Below are 18,445 nucleotides of genomic sequence, written 5' to 3' on the forward strand. Positions count from 1 at the left end.
TATACCTGTGGAACAGAGGTAACATTAGTAGAAGACAGAGGATAGATAATTTTCACATACTGGTGAGAAAAAGAAAGAAACAGAATAACTTCTAATCTCTAAAAATTGGAAAAAACAGATCATAAAGGGAAATCATAGTATGTCACAAAAAAGGTCGAAAATTACCTTGTATCCATTAGCAGTGCCTGCATCTTTAAGCCCATTTGCTATTTTGATACCATTATGACAAGTGATGGCTGTGGCTTTTCCTGATGGCATAATTCCTGCTCTCTGTGTTCACATGGCGTAGCATGCTTTCAGTGCACGGCAAGCAGAGGTGCATGGTGTTCCTACAGTACCTTGCAAGGAGAATAACTACTTAACTGATCGGGAAAAGTCTGTACCTAGTGCTTGCCTGTGTTGCAGATTTTTCTGTTGAAATTCTGTGGATGGACTTCTAAAATGAGCAGTTTCTGGAGCTGTACTGAATCACACTCTCTCTGCAGCAGTGGTGGGCTGCATATCAACACAGCAGCCCTGTCTCTTGGAGCCATGAAATTTCTCCGAGCTATCAAGAAGAAGAAAAAAAAAAAGAGGGAAGGAAAGAAACCAAACAACAACACAGCAATTCCTCTAAGTAGGCTATTAGCATTACCCTGTAACTTGCTATCTAGGGGAACATATAACCACTGGGAAAATATTAAATTTCTGTGAATCAAAAAATGGAAGTTCATAACTAGGTATTCTAGCTGTAGAAAATACCATGTAGGTGAACAGTTTGCTTGCCATTTTATTTAAGACTTTTTCAAGCTACTTGATCTAAGAAGAAACTTATTTTGCCACAGTAACCTTTCACATATAAATATAGGTTGTTCAAACCATTTGTTAAGAAAATATTTAATGAATTGCTGATTTTTTTATTTTATATCAACTAATTACTTCTGTAACACTAATGTTATATGAGTTCTTTTTCCTGTAAGACAGTTTTCATGAGAATAAATGGTCCAGACAAACCAAAGTTTTTTGTTTGTTTGTTTTTTATTAAGTACTGTAAATGCCCCATAATACCTGAGGTCTTTATTTTGAAAGTTACATTTAAATATCCACAAAGACCTTAAATATAACTGTTGAGATGTTCTTCAAGGTTCTTTTCCCCATCAACTATGTGATATAAAAATCATACAGGTTTTAATAAATAAAACAGTAAATTAGATGATGAAGATACCTAAGAAAGTTACTTGTTGCTCTCTCTCTCTCTATATATATATGAACACACACAAATATATATATATGAACACATCAACATCCTTGTATCCTCTGCTTGGGTATTTGAATGACAGTGGGCTGATATATTGATTTTTTTTTATTATTTTTTACTTCTAAATGGATTTGTTGTTCTGTTTGTAAACAGACTTTTTAAAAACAGTAACTATTTAATGGAAATAAACTACCCTACATGATAAAGAGCTACAATATCATTTTATTTTAGACATTAAGTTAGCAGACATCCTCCAGCCAGATAAAAAGGAATTTTTCATTACATATTGATCTGAATTCTGTGGAAATACTTACACACTGTATGTCATTAACAGCAGATTCCTGTTTACTTCTTTATTAAGAAAAATGAGCTGTAATATGGATGTTTCATTTATTTCAGGTAAATAAGAGACCATGTTCTTTTGCAAGAGCATTTACAGTTGTAATTATTAAAAAAGACATTTTCGTATGTTAAGATAGACAAAATATTAATTCATGAGTATTTACAGTCACCAATGTTTAAAAGCATTGCTAAGTTGTGTGCTTTGCTTTATGTATTTCTAAAAAGAAGTGTACGTTCTTCCTCTTAAACTTCTGCTTCTAAACATTTTACTGTGGCCTCAGGCTTGGATTTGGACTCTTCTACCTTTTTTCCATTATTCTTTGTTTCCTTCTCAGGTGTCTTGTCATTTGACTCAGCCTCTTTGAGAGCTGTAGTTTCAACCATTTCTTTTTTCTGATTCTTGTATGAAAATGGGAAGGTTGTCTTGTACCTTTAAATAGGAAAAAAGATAGTAAAGCAGCAACACTGACATAGTTAGGTAGCATTACTCAAAATGCTAAGTATCTAGAATTAGCTTTCCTTGCCATACTCAAGGCAAAAGTACCACAGAGAATAGTGGCAAGCTGGATCATTGTACTTGTGAAAGCAATGTGCTTTTTAAAGAAATATTTTTATATTAGTTTTTTCCTTGAAACAGACAGTGCATATTCAGGATTTGTGGTACATAATGAAAATGCAAGCTGGGCTAGGATGTTAGAAATGCATACAATTTTTTTATATTTAATGATCTTCCATGTTGAAGATCTGTATAAATGACTCAAATGAGTTCAACATTTTTTTTTTGTGAACAAGAGTAACATCTACTCCTTTAAGTTTGACATTGAAAGAAACAAAATAAAGCTGCATGAACAGTCTTTTATATAAACAGATGCACACTTCAATGAAGCAACACTTCAATGTTGTTGCTGTTTTGGCAGACACAGAAATGTTCCACACTAGGCATGATTGATTAATCAAAGATAGGTAATACTTGTCCTTGATTTCTTTCCTGAAAATGGTAATAGTAACAGCAAAAACAAACTTTAACTGCCGAGCAGGGATGAAGATTTTGTTCTTTGTCCTACACTTATGTCATTACATCTCTGATCTTTAGCTATATAAGTAAAAAATTCACTGACTGTACTCTAGAAGTTAACTCAGTACAAAAGAAAAGAAAGAAAAATCTTACTTTTTGATATAGCAGACTGCTAGAACAACTGAAATAATGAAGAAGATGACTGCCAGTACAAGGAGTGCTGTGGGGATACCTAGAGAAAAAAGTGAAGTAAGCATAGAGTTTTTATTTATTCTTAATTCAGACTTTCTAAAGGCTTATGAACATAAATCCAGATTCTTCTTAAGACAGCCTTGTGTAGGAGGTACATACATGTAGATGTGCAGAAGAACAGAGGTATTAGGGATCTCAAAATGTTTGTTACTCCTGTTCATTGTTTTGAGAGATTGAAACAGGTATTTAGGCAGTCCATGACAGATGTTTGTCTAATCTGCTCATTGGAGAGTTTTTACAACTTGCCAAGAAAATGTTTTTGTAACAAATCATCTTTCCAGTTAGAATATTTTTTTTTCTCATATTTAGTCCATTCCTCAGTTGCTGTATATTAGGATTTGTTATTCACACCTCATACCTGGAGAACAAAGCACTATTCTCCTTAAAAACAATAGAAGCAATGGAATTTTTAAGAGCCTGCAGACTCTTCTATTACTGTGAGCACGTGGTGTTTGCTAAGAATTTCTCAGGAATATATTCACCACAAATCACATTAACCAAAATTACTTTCTACTATTTCATACTGAAATATTATCAAAAAGTATAAAGTCATAAAAAGACCTTAAAAATTACTTAAAAAAAAAAAAAAACAAACAACTCTCTGCCTTATAAGCTTTGCCTTTGCAAAACTGTAACATTTTATTCTGCTTCCAGGTTCAGCTATATAAAAATGTATGCTGGAGTAGCAAGCAAAACCAGCAGTAAACAGTTTTCCTACTAACATCTGTATAACTAACCAGCTCTCCTAACTGAAGAGCTACCATACATAGCCTTTACCTCCAAAGGCAACGCCATCGTTCTTAAAGCCAGCACGGGAAGTGTAGTTAGGAGAGTCAATTGGTGAGTATTCCTCTGGCATTTTTGTAGTAGTCCCCTCTGTTGGTAATATTGTTTCAGTTACACATATCACCCGAAATTTCACATTTTTCAAGGCTCGTTCCGTCTCAGTTGCGTTAGGCACTACTGTGATGTTTTCAGTTAAACCTGAGCCTGAAGAGGCAGTTAAGTCCGTTGGTGCACTTGATGATGGTCTACTTGTAGTTGGATCTGGTATACATGAATTAATTTGAACATCTGCAGTAGAGAAAGGAAACACGTAAAGGTTATGCTTCTGTTAGGTTTGTACTTACTGCACGCACATTTGCAGAAATTGTTACCCAGCCATTCCCTTCTGCAAATTATTTGTTGCCTTATCCAAATCAGGCATGCTTATTTCATATGTGTAGCTAAGACACCGATTATGCCCTTTTTATCATTACTCACATAGTTAAACACTTGGAGTAAATGTGATGCTCATTTTGTATTTGCATACCAATAGTCTATTCCTCCTGAACAATACTTAGAGTAATAATCCATATTAAACACACACACACACCGACCTCCTGCAGAGCAGAAGGCTTAACTGCAGTTTCAAGCTTCAAATATTTCCAATATATAACACACTTTAAGATAAATGCTATTTTAGGTACCTTTTATCCTTATTAGGTACCTTCCACGACCTAAAGGGGTCCTGCAAGAAAGCTGGAAAGGGACTCATCAGGGAGTGATAGGACAAGGGGTAATGTCTTTAAACTAAAAGAGGGGACGTTTAGATATTCGTACGAAAATCTTCACTCAGAGGATGGTGACGCTCTGGAACAGGTTGCCCAGAGAAGCTGTGGATGCCTCATCCCTGGAGGTGTTCAAGGCCAGGCTGGATGGGGCTTTGGGCAGGCTGGTTTGGTGGGAGGTGTCCCTGCCCATGGCAGAGGGATTGGAACCAGATGATCTTTAAGGTCCCTTCCAACCCAAGCCATTCTTTGATTCTATAATAAAAACCTAAATGACAGAGGCTCTTTATTTTTTTCCGCTGTAGTTTTCAAATGTTTTTTGACATTGCAACCACAAAGAAAATTGACAAAATGAGTTTCTATCAAATGTTTTAGCTAAGACATACCTAGAACAGGCAATAGTTTAACTATTAAGATGAAGAAATGCAGAATCATCCCTATGTTAAATATACATTCTTATTTTCTCACCATTCATCAAACTTCGGTCCTCTGAAGAGACCTCTGAAGATCATCTAGCCCAACCCTCAGCCAAGCAGGATCACCTAGAGCACATTGTGCAGGATGGCATCCAGGCAGGTTTTGAATATCTCCAGAGAAGGAGACTCCACAACCTCTCTGGGAAACCTGTTCCAGTGCTCTGTCACCCTCACAGTAAAGAAGTGTCCCCTCATATTCAGCTGGAACTTCCTGTGCTTCAGTTTGTGCCCGTTGCCTCTCGTCCTGTCGCTGGACACAACTGAAAAGAGACTTGCTCCATGGTCTTAACACCCTCCCCTTAGATATTTATACACACTGATGAGGTCTCCCGTCAGTCTTCTCTTTTTTCCAGGCTAAACAGGTGCAGTTCTCTCAGCCTGTCCTCATACAACAGGTGCTCCAGTTCTCTAACCCTCTTGTGCTGGGGAGCCCTGAACCAGACACAGTACTCCAGGTGTGGCCTCACCAGGGCTGAGCAAAGGGGGAGGATCACCTCCCTTGACCTGCTGGCAACATTCTTCCAAATGCAGCCCAGGATCCTGCTGGCCTTCTTGGCCAGCACAAGGGCAAATTTGCCACAAGGGCAAATTGCTGACTCATGGTCAGCAATTCAATTTACAGTCCTTCAAATCAAAATGCCTAAGTAATAAAAACCTATTAAAAGTATTGTGTTGACATTACAGAATGGTAAAAGCAACTCTTTTATAAGAGCTTTCATGGCAGCACCAACTTATTAATTTGGATGAACTGAATGGACCTTCTGTATTGCTTGAAAGCTTCTCCCCACAGAGCTAAATACAGCTAGACAACATTTAAGATCAGTGGAAAATAGCTACCAGGTGATAAGAACTCTCTTGTTATGAATTTTTTCATGCAGATATTAAAAAAAATCCAACCCAAACACAAGAAATGTTATACTTACATACCTGAAGAATTGAAGCAGTAAACCATAAATGTTTTAAAGTGTTCAGCATACCATGGCACCAGTCCAACATTGCCCTTACCACATTTCTTGTTGGATATTAACCGAGGAATTACAACCAATCCATCTTTCACCCATCCGTAGCTACAATAAAAATCATCAGTCCTTTTAATATTAGATTTGTCACCAGCCTCATGTTAGGTAAAGGAGTTTATTGAAGGTAATGAGACGCTAACTGATGTCATATACCTGCATGTTTCAAAGCCATGTTTCAAAGCCTTTTCAACCTGGTCTTTACTTGCCAGTTGTAGATTCAATTGATTGCATGCAGTACTTGCTTCTGAGAAATTCACTTTCTCCTCAAGATAAAGACCTACACCTGTGATCCTGCAAGGTGGAAGTGTGGAACCTGTAATTTAGACATAAATATTCAAGGTTAGTATTAAATACTAACATTTATTGGAATTTAAGATATCATTCAAATTGCACATTCTTAAAAGTTTCTAGCTTGAGGATAGTAGAAAAGTAATTTCTAGCAAAAAGACATACTTCACAATAAAGTTTTCTCAATAGTCTAGAATTTCAAAAGGTTTGACTGTTATTAGACTAAATGCATATTTAGTTGTATTTGTGTTGTTACCTAGAGTCAGCTTCTTAGTAAAGCTGCTGTTATTTGTCAAACTTACCATTCAAAATAGGAAAAGTAATCAGACACTTCTTCCTTTCTCTTTTTTTTTTTTTTAATTAAAATGATAAAACTAGCAGTTGTACTCAAGCACTAGACTGGATTCTGTCAGTATAACATTCTTACTAGAAAGATTTTATTATAGTTCCTTATTCCTCCTAAATTTAACTTTATTTTCTAGTTTGGCATGATATTTTTTTCCCCAGGCACTGTCATGTGTTGAATTTACTGAGTACTTGGCAGGAAGCAGGTGGTAGGAAAAGAGGGGATAGGTGGGGTGAATTTGACACTTTTCCCCTATTACTTTCCAATAGGCAACTCATCCAGCTTTTTCAGAAAGCCATAATTGGCACAGTATCCATGACACCTGCACTAGAAAAGGCATAGCTAATGTCTGATTACACCTGCTCCAGTTTCTTAGTATCTAGTCTTTCTTTATCTGTATTAAGGACACAGGGCAGAATTCAGAATTTGACACAGACAAGGAAAAAGATAATACTCTTTTGTCTCCATGTTTCCCCAGAAGCATATGCTAGAATTTTTTTTTCTTTCTTTGAGTTACATTCAGTAATTACCATGTTAAATGAAAAGGAATAGCCTGTATGAAAAAATCATCTCAAAACAACAGCTTCAGATACCCCACGAAGAAAATCCTCATACCTTGGCAAAATAAAATCAAGGAAAAAAACAAACAAACAACACAACAAATCAAGGAAAAAACAAACAAAAACAGAAAAACACAACACAACAAAATGCAACTGGAATAACTGAATACAGTAGGGACACTTTTTGTATTTATGCAAGCTTGCAAACATTTCAACATTTCATTGCAAATATTTCAGATAAGCAATAGCTAAAGTTGTTACTTGCTGGATTTCCTTTTCAAACTCTGTGCCTACAAGGTACGTACACTAATGAATACTTCATAAAACCTGTGCATCAGACAACAGTCAGTCCACAAACTCTCAAGGGAAAATTAAATGACACCTGCAGATCCACCACATCATTTCTTAGCAAGAGAAGTTAAATTGAATGTTATGAATGAAGTCATAGAATTAGCAGCCAAGCCACTCCTACCATGAGAAAAACAGATGTCTCATCTTGTGTGGAGGGCAAAAAGAAAGGCAGGCTTTCCAGTCCTGTTCCCACTGGGTGTTGTGGGGTTGGAAATGGCTTTTGATAAGAGATGCATCTCTGTTGTTCTTAAATTTAGTTTATTGGGATTTAAATGTTGGGTAAAGCAATCATGGAACTTGGTGAATTTATCTCAGCAGCTATGGATGTTCTGGCCCCCCATTAACACACAGCAGGTGAGCCAGCGAATACCATAGCAGTCCCTATAGTGAAATCATAGCAACAACCAGGCCTGTCTTGAATGTAAGACCAGCCAGACATGCTGTATGAGGATCCAGAGAAGAACTGTTGCTCAGTGGTGTGTGTGTTAGGCATCAAGGACCTCAAGTCTATCCAAGCAGTCCCAATGTGAAGATGATTCACAGTGTCAAATTTCTTCCATGTTACTGTCAAATGTCTTCCTTTCAGTCAGCGTGTCTTTGTGAATATCCTCCTGTATGTCTTCATTTCGTTCAAACTATTTCTGGTGTCAGACAGGTACTCCAACATTAAGTTTTCTCAATTCCCTTTTGTTAACAGGGAACACTCCCAGTCCTCTTGAGATTTTTATTTCTTCTTCTGGATCTCCCTCCATCACAGCTGCTGCTGTACATTCTGCAATTCATTTTCCATAGTTTTCAAGCCCCCCATTCCTTGTCTAGGATACCTAATTCCTTTCTTCCCCTACTACTTTTTATACTCAGACTTGACTCGTATTGGTTAATTAGTCAATTATTTTCCTATCTTTATATTTGAACTAATATATATACATATATTTAAAAACATCGAGTATGGGTTTCTCAATGACCAGTTTCACAAATTTAAAATAAAGTTGAGCAGCTGATTGAATGGAATTTCCTGAAACCTTTGAAAGTTACCTAGAACTGTTATAGTCCTTAGTAAACCAATTACAGGACAAGTATTTTTTACATGAGAATTGCATAATAGATATATAGCACAATAAATATGTAAATTCAGTAACAGAAAATTAAGTCTTAAGTGGTAAGAAAAGTGATTGTAGGACATGGTCCAAAGTTTTATCTTAGAATTTACTAAGCTCTTTAAAACATAATGGAGAAGTGAAAGAAACATTTTGGAAATGTTATCAGCTTCAAACTATATTCCAGATGGGTTTACAGTATGCAAAAGAAATCCAGAAAGAGAATAGTAACCTCTTCAAAACTTTTCATCACCTCTTAAATCACCTCTGACTTCTGTACTAAAGACAACCGAGTTTGTACAGGAGACAGACTAATCCTATAGAAGCTTATTATCCTTTTGGGTCCAGAAATTGCCCACACGTGTCCTTTTAGCTTTGCTCTATTGAGTTTATCTACTAATAACAGGACATCTGTGTTTTGGGTCCTCTGTGAACGGTAGTTTTACTGAGAAAGGTGGGAAAAAACGGACAGAAGAATCTCACAAGACAAATTTGTCACAGAACAGGAAGAAAATAATTTGTGCAGGGTATGGATATTGCATTTACTGTGCATGAATTCTCCTCTTGCTTTTCGGAGAAGCTGTTGTTTCTTGATCTCTGCTTTGCCCCAGGCCCTCGCTCTGATTTGTTAGAGAGTTGAGTTTGGCTGCTGATGTCAGGGAGCAGCAACAGTGAGGCTGTTCCACAAGAAGAGATGAGCCAGAAGCCGTAGAAGCTGTGGGTGACAGCAGCACAGGCAGGACGGTGCCCCCACCAATCAGGGCACAGCCCTGTGGTACCCAAGCAGAGCCACACTGTGGCAGGTTTGTGGCAGCTTCTATGCCCTGGCAGAGAGCAAGAGAACATGTCAGATGCAGGGTTCATCAGAAAGTTCATTTGGGAACAGCAAGAGAAGGTGCTACCTGTAGCACATGTCTGAAGTCCACCCTGGAGACAAGGCTACCTACAATGCTAGTCTGTGGTCCCATCCGTGAAGCCCAGCAGTAAAACAGCACAGGAGTCAGCTGGACTGGGCACAGGCATACTACACAGAGCTCCAAGGCACAACTGCAAACGGGCCATGAGATTAACGGGAGCACTGAACCGATGAGCTGAGGGTGCATGAGTAAGTACCCTAAGTGAGGCTTAGATAGGAACTAAGGATGTCCTAACAGCTGGAAAGGATAGTCTTAAGACTCAAGCTGTTTCCCCAGCAAAAATATATTCAGTGATTGGGATCTGTAGAAGAATCTACTGTTGTTAAGTACTTCAACCATGGAATTTCAACAGGACTTGAGCATCTAATTCAGTCAAGCCCAGTTGCTTTCAGAAGCCTTTCAGCAGATATGAAAATAAATTATCTGCAACAATGACGTAGTGTTCTTCTACATAGATAGAACAAACATTTACTCCTACAGTGAAACATCTGATATACATTTGGTATCTGCAGATATCCTAGCAGCTACTGGGGTGGGGTAATTTTACCTGTCAGGACAGCAATACTCCACCATAACCGCTCTCTTACTCCCCCTCCTCGAAGGAAAAGGGGGAAAAAATAAAATGGAAAGGGCTCAAGGGCTGAGTTAAGGACAGACAGATCACTCACCAGTTACCTTCACAGGCAAAACAGATTCAGCATAGGGAAACTAATAATTTGTTACCCATAACTAGCAGACTAGAATAGTGAGAAACTAAAACTAAAAACACCTTCCCTTCATCCACCCTCTTCTACCTCTTTACTCTGAGCAGTGCAGGGGAACGGGGAATGGGGGCTCCACAGCACTTCTCTGCCGCTCCTTCATGGTCACTCTCTGCCCCTGGTCCAAGTGGGGTCCCTCCCATGGGATGCCGTCCTTCCCAAACTGATCCTGTGGGGGCTGCCCACAGGCTGCAGCTCTTCAAGAACTGCTCCCACATGGCTCCATACCACAGGGTCCATCCATCCCCCAGGAGCAAACTGCTCCAGCATGGGTCCCCCACGGGTGGCAGCTCCCGACAGACCACCTGCTCCTGCGTGGGCTCCTCTCCATGGGCTGCAGCTCCAGTCTGGGGCCTGCTCCTGCAGGGGCTTTCCATGGGCCGCAGCCTCCTCCAGGCCACATCCACCTGCTCCACGAGGGGCTACTCCATGGGCTGCAGCGTGGAGATCTGCTCCCTATGGGACCCATGGGCTGCAGGGGGACAGCCTGCTCCACAGGCCCCAGGGGAACTTGTGCTGCATGCCTGGAGCACCTCCTGCCCTCCTGCTGCACTGACCTTGGGGTCTGCAGGGCTTGTTCTCACTCCTCTCTCTCCCAGCTGCTGTTGAACAGCAGGTCAGCAGTTTTTGTTTGTTTGTTTGTTTTTTCTTTCTTTCTTTCCCTCTTTCTTAAATCTGCTCTTCCAGAGGTTGAACCAGTGTTGCTCCCTGGCTCAGCTCTGGCCAGCAGCAGGTCCCTTTTGCAGCCAGATGAAACTGGCTTTTATCGGACACAGGGCAACAGCTGGGCTCTGCTCACAGGGACAAGCCCTGCAGCCCCCCACTACCAAACCCTTAGCACTTAAACCCAATACATAAGGTTATAAGGCATCCACATTTCCTTAACTTACATAAGAAATGGGTATTACATGACCCTGATTCAAAAAATAGGCACATACAATAGCGTTGGGGGAAGCACGTTATCTAAGTATGATAAAATTTGAAGTTGGCAATTCCCACTGCTAATTTTTCAGACAGATAGTTTATATAGAATAGGAACTCCTGCATTGTATTCACCAGATACAAGCATGCCTGCCCTGGGGATGAACCACAAGATCCTGGCACACATTTCCTTCAATTTTGCAAATCAAGAGTCTGTGAGGATATTGCCAAATCAGACAAAAAAAAAAAAAGCATTAACAATAGCAATAGCATTTTCACAAATCTGGCTTCACACACATTGTGGTTTCTGAGGATTGTGTAAAACTATTTGCTATGCTGTCTTCAATAATATAAAGTCACATTTCAGTAGTTCTGAACTTAATCCTAAACGCACAACCAAAGTTCTAGAACAAGCAGTTCTATAGCATTTACATAACACTTGAGCTTATCAAATCATTAGACAAACAGTGAAAGATTTCCCCTATATGTTAGAGTATTTTTCATTGCATATTATGAAAAGCTATATTATGAAAATCTTGTGGTTTCCTATGCTAGCAGGCCTATCTACAAACAGACACTTTCTCCCATTTTGTTTGCAAATATAGCTGCTTTTTTTGAGTACTTTACTGTTCAACTAGGATATTTTAAAAAGTGGAACTTTACATACCTGTTATAAAGTAATTTTGAGTCATGAATGTCATAACCCAGACTGAAAACACTGCTGAGGTAACTCCAAAATAAGTTGTCATTGTCACAAACTCGGAAAATTGAGAAATTCAAGGTGATTTGTCTTCTGTGCTGAGAAAAGTTAAGATGTTGGATACTGTCAGACCACCTTTGAAACTGCCTTTGAGATGACTTCTTGAAAGCAACTTCCAGCTGTCACTGCACTGCTTCATAGAAAGGATGTCAGAGCAAATGCGTTGACTATCCCACACAAAGGTGAGGTCACTGACTGGAAATCCTTGATCACCTTTAACTCTTTCAGCATTTGCTGGAAAATTTAACTACTGCTGACGCAGAAAACACAGCTGAGGAAGGGAGATAAGACTGGTAGACTGCTAAGTCAGTAAACACTCCAAAAGTTTTTTTGTTATTTTTTCCTGTTTTACTGATTAACAACACATTACTCATGCTGTCTATTTATCTGGTAAATAAACATAATTATCTATTGTATCACAGCAAAGAGAACAAAAATGAGCATTTTTCTTTTGGAGTTAGAAGAGCATCCATTCCCCACTGTCCTCTATGCCTTCGTGTAGTGCTTTTACCTTCCTTTGCCTGAGAGTTGCGATGCAGAAATAGGTACCATAATGCATAGGTAATTTGATACTTGGTTTTGAACAGATTTGGAGATGTGCTACCATAAATGGGATTCCTTGTGAGACTCTAGGGGACTGGCTCCCACCACTGTCCCTATCACATCTGTCTTCTGTGAAGTTCCAATAAACAGTTATTTCAATAGACTGATTCAAACCACAGATAATCCTGGCAGCTATAACTTAGAAAACCTTCAGAAAGTATTAGTAGAGTAATGTGGCACAGGTCCCACCTCTTACAGCAGCATATACCACGGTTATGTGGATACTACCATATAGACATCTACAGAGCCCAGTGGCAGATGCTGCTGTGGTTAATGAAATGATGTCTCTATTACCAGCAAAGAAATTTAAGATCTGGTTGTGTTCGGGCTGTGGTTTGGAACTGAATGTTGGCAAAGCTCCTTGAGATCTGAGACAAATTTCTTACTCTAATTTCTATTTTGCCTCTGTTGTGCTATACTTACATGCTTCTACAGAATTATGACAATCTGCAATACTGTAATCAGACTGTCAACTGAAGCAAGTTCTAAATGAATTCACTTTAATCCATTATGCAGGAGAAATTACTAGTAATTCTGCTGCTTTCATGGATTAGTGGTCTGTGACAGTAAAACACTGAAAATAGTACAACACCTGACCATCTCCATGCTTACCTTGAACTGCTAAATATTCCCTACCCTGAAAAATTATTTCCAAAGCTGGATTTCTCAAGAGAGACATTTTAAAATTGCATGCTAATTGTCCTGTCATGATTTACCACTTTATGCCAATTGTTCTCATTGCAGCAAAGCTCCTTTAGTCAAACTCTGTCAACATTCTTGATGTTTTATACAATTTTTAGCTGAAAAATATGAGATGAACACCTTGGTAACACTTAACAAAAATACAAGTTCCTTCCACATGGTTTTGTTAGAGCAAAATACAGATTAGGAGAGAAAAAAATTAGAATGATGAAATGAGCCTTTATAACCTTTTGTTTGGTCAGTTTCTTCCTTTTTACTTGTCAGCTGTTGCAAAACTATGAGGAAGATCACTCATCTGGACTGCAAAGCTAACAAAAGCTTTCTAAATTGTTTACGGGTCTTCATCTTAACTTCTGTGGTGAAAAAAAAACAACAACAGCTTTCTGTTGAATGTGTTTAATAAGCATTTGGACAAAATATTTATGGTAAGCTATAAAGAAAATCCCATCATCTCATACCTATGTGCTTCAAAAAGTTGATGAGGATTGCTAAACGGAAGACTTTTGTGCTGGGGAGAACAGACTGTTCTCTACAATCCTTTCTAAAGGAACCCTGAAGCATCAACAATGGAAAGAGAAGTTAAGAAGAAAAAGATGTTTGTGTGAAATATACAAATAAGAGGATCTTTTTTCCTGGTAACAGCCATTCCTTTCCAGATTGTCATTGTCCCAAAGTTTGTCTCCCTGAAACAGACCACCAGAGATTCAGCTGTGACAAGTTTGTTCTTCACAGAAATAGAGCAGTCTCTTTCCTGCTGATCTGGCAGTTCAACTTTCCACAAAGCCCAGGCTTCCCAGACCTCCCAAGCCAACAGGAACACCACTCAAAGAATCCTAGCCTCCCAGTCTCCTTTACCTTTCAGTCTTCCATCTCCTCAGTGACCTGCAGCCTCTCTCTGAAGCAGGAGTTAAACTCTCTCCAGGATATTTCAGTTTCCTCTCATTTGTTTTTAGGATATGACAAGGATGACCCTGCTTACAAACACTTTATCAAAATGGGAGTTTGCTTGATTCTTCTGCATCATTTTTCTGAAGAACTGAAAGACTAAGAACAAGATCTTTGGTATGTGTAACATGACACTACATTATGCAGTTGGCATTTCAGAAGAAGATAGCCATTAATATGCAGACAGAGCACATATGAAAAATAAATCTTTAAGGTAGCAACATTGAGGACTTTGAAACCATACTTTTATTTCAAAACTCAAGTATGTGATACTATACAGTACAATACCAGCACACTGGTGCAAAATCTTACAATGCTACAAATATAAATATGATACACAAAAATAGTGTTCTTTTAAAATTCCTCTTACTAGAAACATCTGTGCTGTGCAGGAGAAACAATAAAATGTGTCTTGTTAAAACAAAAAAAAATAAATATTGCACCTCAAGAAAACTATTTCAATATTAATAGCATAAATAATAAATCTATTTCTTCTTATCTGATGTGATCTTTGAACACAGAAGTTTGTTTTTTTTAAACGTGTTGCTGTTTTTTTAAACAGATAAAGAAAATTAATATCCAACAGATAAAGCTACATCTAGAATAGGTTTTGATCTCAACCTAATTTTCTATCAAAAAAGGTGTCTTCATTAATTAACTGGAAAATGTAAGCAAAAATATTTAATGTGCTGTTAGTCACCGTGATCTGTTATTTTTAGTGGACAGTTTTCTCCAAGCAGGTATAACAAAAATATATATATATTTTCATCAACTTAATCTTCATCTTTTAATCTCCATTGAAATCCCTTGCCTCTTTCTGTCCATACCCCGTAACAATTAATAACTTTGTGGCTAAATTACACTCGCCTTAGACATGCAAGTAATTCAGTTCTAATCAGTACAACTACTTACGGAAATTTGCCCTTGTACAGAATTCCAAAAGAGAATGAAGACCCTGGTCACACACTGACCAACAGAAACTTTGCACATGCCTAACATTAAGCAGTTGTAGAGTCTTATTGATATCAATAACTTTCTACATGTACTTAAAATAGGGTGTTGGATCAGTTATCAGTGCAGAGGTGAATAAGAGCAAATTAATTCAAATAGAGACAATTCAATTGTTAACAATTTTTCCTCAGTACACTAACATATCCACTATCACAATCAAGTATGTGCCATAATTTTTGGCATAGTAGATTCTGAATCTTCAGGACTATTTACCCAGAATTTTTATTGTCTTATTATGTTACCAACACTATTTCTAAAGATTTTTAAGTTAAGGAAGCTGGTTCTAATAAACAAGTATTGAAAGAGCCACTGACAAGTTTCTTTAAATAATAGAAGTACATGAAATGTCACAGTAGTTCTTAACAGTTAGATGCTCTAAACATATACCAAGTAATTTGCAAGAAACTCTCTTTGGTCTTATTCTTTAGCAATTACAATATCAGACCAAATGACACTTTCCCATTATCCTTTTTGAACTTCCTTAAACGCTCTACTCTACTCCTCAAAACAAAACAAAAATGTATATATACATATACACACACAAACACACACAAAATAAAATAATAATTTTAAAAAAAAAATCTACCAACTGCTTATGGATTTACTTACTTTTCCCCCCAAAGTTGGTAATGGTCTACTTTTTTTTCCCCCCCTCCTTTCTCCATGTATTTTTATTTTAACAAAGATGTAGCTAGAGATGCAAAAACCAAAATTCACCAGCAGGACATTTGTTACTAGCGCCAGACACATGAATTAAATTTCTGATTGCATTAGAAACCTGTTTTCTGTGATGGTTAGCTTGAGTTTCAGTGTTTACACTAAAAGAAAATAAGCCTACATTATCTGCATCTGAGCTGAAATTACAGTACTTTATAATGTTCTTATTTGTCCGTAAAACAGACCTGTTAGTCAGAACATGCCAAAAGAATTAAAGACACAAGAGTGCAATTAAGTGCCACACTGATTTTGATATTGTGGTTAGATTCAAGCATACAGCTATTGAAGACAAACATAGTTCATCTTCAATCAGAAGTGGTGTTCGACAGGTACATATGGTATACCTTGAGTGACATACATTTTGGTCTCAGTCCTAGGCATGAATTTCTTTTTTAGGATAATGGTTTCACCCTTTTGAAACTGCTTATGTCTAAAAATTGCAGGTTTTCATATTCCTCGGTAGCAACTCACAACTCCCAAACAGGCAAAACTGTTGAAAAATCTGTTGAAAAATCTGGGCAAAGATTAATCTGCCATGACCTGGTAGTTTAGCTTTGAAAGTTTATCAAAGTAGTTATATACTAGGCATAAGATTCTGAAAATTAACTACTAAAACATGCAGTGACCTCTATGGTCATCACTACTTTCATGTCCTCACTCATATAGGCACCTGTATGGTTTGGCAGTGTACAGAACTATGTTCCTACTGCAGATCTCAAATGACATCCATTTATAATATTAGCAATAGGTTCATTTACTGTAATTATCCTTATCTGTGATTACAGACAGGTTTGAAGATTTTTTTTTTCTTTTTTGAGGGATTGGACATGTTTTCCATATCCAAGACTGATGTATATTGGACTTCAGCAACACATCTAATTGTCTGAACAATTACTTTTTGCTGTAATGTTTAGTGACTGAGTGGCATAAACCACACAGTTATTCAGATAAGTAGCAAAATTTGTTACAAAGCATGTCTGTGATACCTCAGAAGTTCCAAGATCCATTGGACAATATCAACTGTACTACCTAGACCTCATTTTAGGTTTTGTTGTATATCCTACTCAAAAAAAGAGGTGGTCCCATTCTTAAAGTATGTCATAAGAGGTACTTAGTATTCCATTTAAATAACCATACAGATAATTCCTCTTATGAAATTACTGTATCAGCAAGGCATGTGGTCTGATAATTTTAACATGACATAGAAGGCCTTCTATTTCCACCCAATTGTAATGAATAAAAACATTAGACTTTTAAAATGCGAAGGAATTAAATGCCATTAATACTTGAACAACAACGACAACAAAACCTGACCAAAACACAAATTCAGGAATTGTAAAGTAAAGCACTAACTGCAAATATAGTTTTAATGATTTTTCTTCAAAACCATAGGAGAGATGTCAACATCTTGTGCAAGTTTTCCTTGCTGGTTGCTGATTACTGCCACAACCTTATCATGATTCAATATTACTTTAATCACATCAGTCATTTACAGTAAGAAGACAAACATAATTCTTTACCAAATTATCATTTTGGCAAGCTATGTTCATAACGTATCCCCAAACTTTGGGGTGAAATAATTCACTTGTGCAACAGATGACATATACTAACCATAAAGATGACTAAGCACTACCTTTAACAACTGTGTTCTAATACTGTGCTTTCTCTGGTATCATAAATACATGTTGTTCGTTTATTATTCAGTGTGTTGCTCATGTTGGAATCCTGAGTTCCACCATGAATATTGATGAACAGCAGAACAGCTGGCTTTGCCTTCAGGTCCCTCTGATATTTCGTCACAGGAGTTGTATGAATGGTAAATTCCCAACACCACAGCAAAAATGATTATCGCAGCCACTACAAGCCATACCACATTCCAGTGTTTACACAGTTTGGGGTACAGAATATATAAATAATTAATGATGACTTCAAGTCTGCTGTAAAACAAAAAGGAAAAAGTTATATAGTAATATTAGGCAAATCAATTACCTTAAGCTTTTAAATTTGAGATGTTTCATAGATGTACTGTGCATCGCTTCTCTTCCAAAGACAAGTATCTTGCCAGAAAAGAGAAAGAACTTAAGTTCTTTCAAGAATAACTGTATACTCAAATATGGGTGATATTTGCAAGATGACTGTAGACAGCTACCAAGCCATAACCTTGGCTTCTAATTCTCCCACCTGTCAACTGGCAAATCTCAGAGCTTGACACAATTTTAAATTCTGCCTTGCTCATAGCTTGCTCAATTAAGCTAAACATTATAACATATTCTAAACATCTCCTCCTAAGAGTTTCATGACTAGTGAGATGGCTGCCCTTCTGAACATGACTGAAATTTCAAATTAACAGCTGTTTATAATCATAATAATCTGGGACTGAGTCCCTTGGGATCACGTAGAGATCCCTACCTTATCTTGGGTTTAGACATATTACTTGCTTTGGCCAGTATTCAATTCCTCTGTAATGCAAAAGTCTCTTTGCTTTTAAAAATGCAAGAAATTGCAGGTATATCAAATGGGGTTGGTAGAACCACGCGGGATACAATCAACTCTAAAAAAGCTGAAAATTTCAGAA

General features: G+C 37.6%; 2 protein-coding genes across 18 annotated transcripts in view; both read right to left on the bottom strand.

The window, feature by feature from the left end:
- Positions 1-1,439: 1,439 nt before the first annotated feature.
- LYVE1 (lymphatic vessel endothelial hyaluronan receptor 1) lies at positions 1,440-12,078 on the bottom strand. Its single transcript, XM_040559196.1, has 6 exons — positions 11,800-12,078; positions 6,045-6,204; positions 5,800-5,939; positions 3,624-3,920; positions 2,748-2,826; positions 1,440-2,009 (listed from the first exon to the last, which is right to left on the bottom strand). Exons 1-6 carry the CDS (start codon positions 11,879-11,881, stop codon positions 1,823-1,825), a joined length of 945 nt encoding a protein of 314 aa, XP_040415130.1. The 5' UTR covers positions 11,882-12,078; the 3' UTR covers positions 1,440-1,822.
- Positions 12,079-14,370: 2,292 nt separating this feature from the next.
- IRAG1 (inositol 1,4,5-triphosphate receptor associated 1) overlaps positions 14,371-18,445 on the bottom strand; it is a 108,897-nt gene continuing 104,822 nt past the window's right edge. For 15 of the 17 annotated variants that reach the window (XM_040559302.1, XM_040559313.1, XM_040559308.1 and 12 more), the window contains one exon: positions 14,371-17,807. In XM_040559302.1, coding sequence (XP_040415236.1) covers positions 17,567-17,807 — 241 coding nt within the window. In that variant the 3' untranslated portion in view covers positions 14,371-17,566. The remainder of the gene's footprint in view (positions 17,808-18,445) is intronic. The other 2 variants (XM_040559311.1, XM_040559312.1) reach the window with 1 other exon arrangement.

The sequence above is a fragment of the Cygnus olor genome, chromosome 5 (genome assembly GCF_009769625.2).
Source record: "Cygnus olor isolate bCygOlo1 chromosome 5, bCygOlo1.pri.v2, whole genome shotgun sequence".
In the NCBI taxonomy this organism is placed as follows: Eukaryota; Metazoa; Chordata; class Aves; order Anseriformes; family Anatidae; genus Cygnus; species Cygnus olor.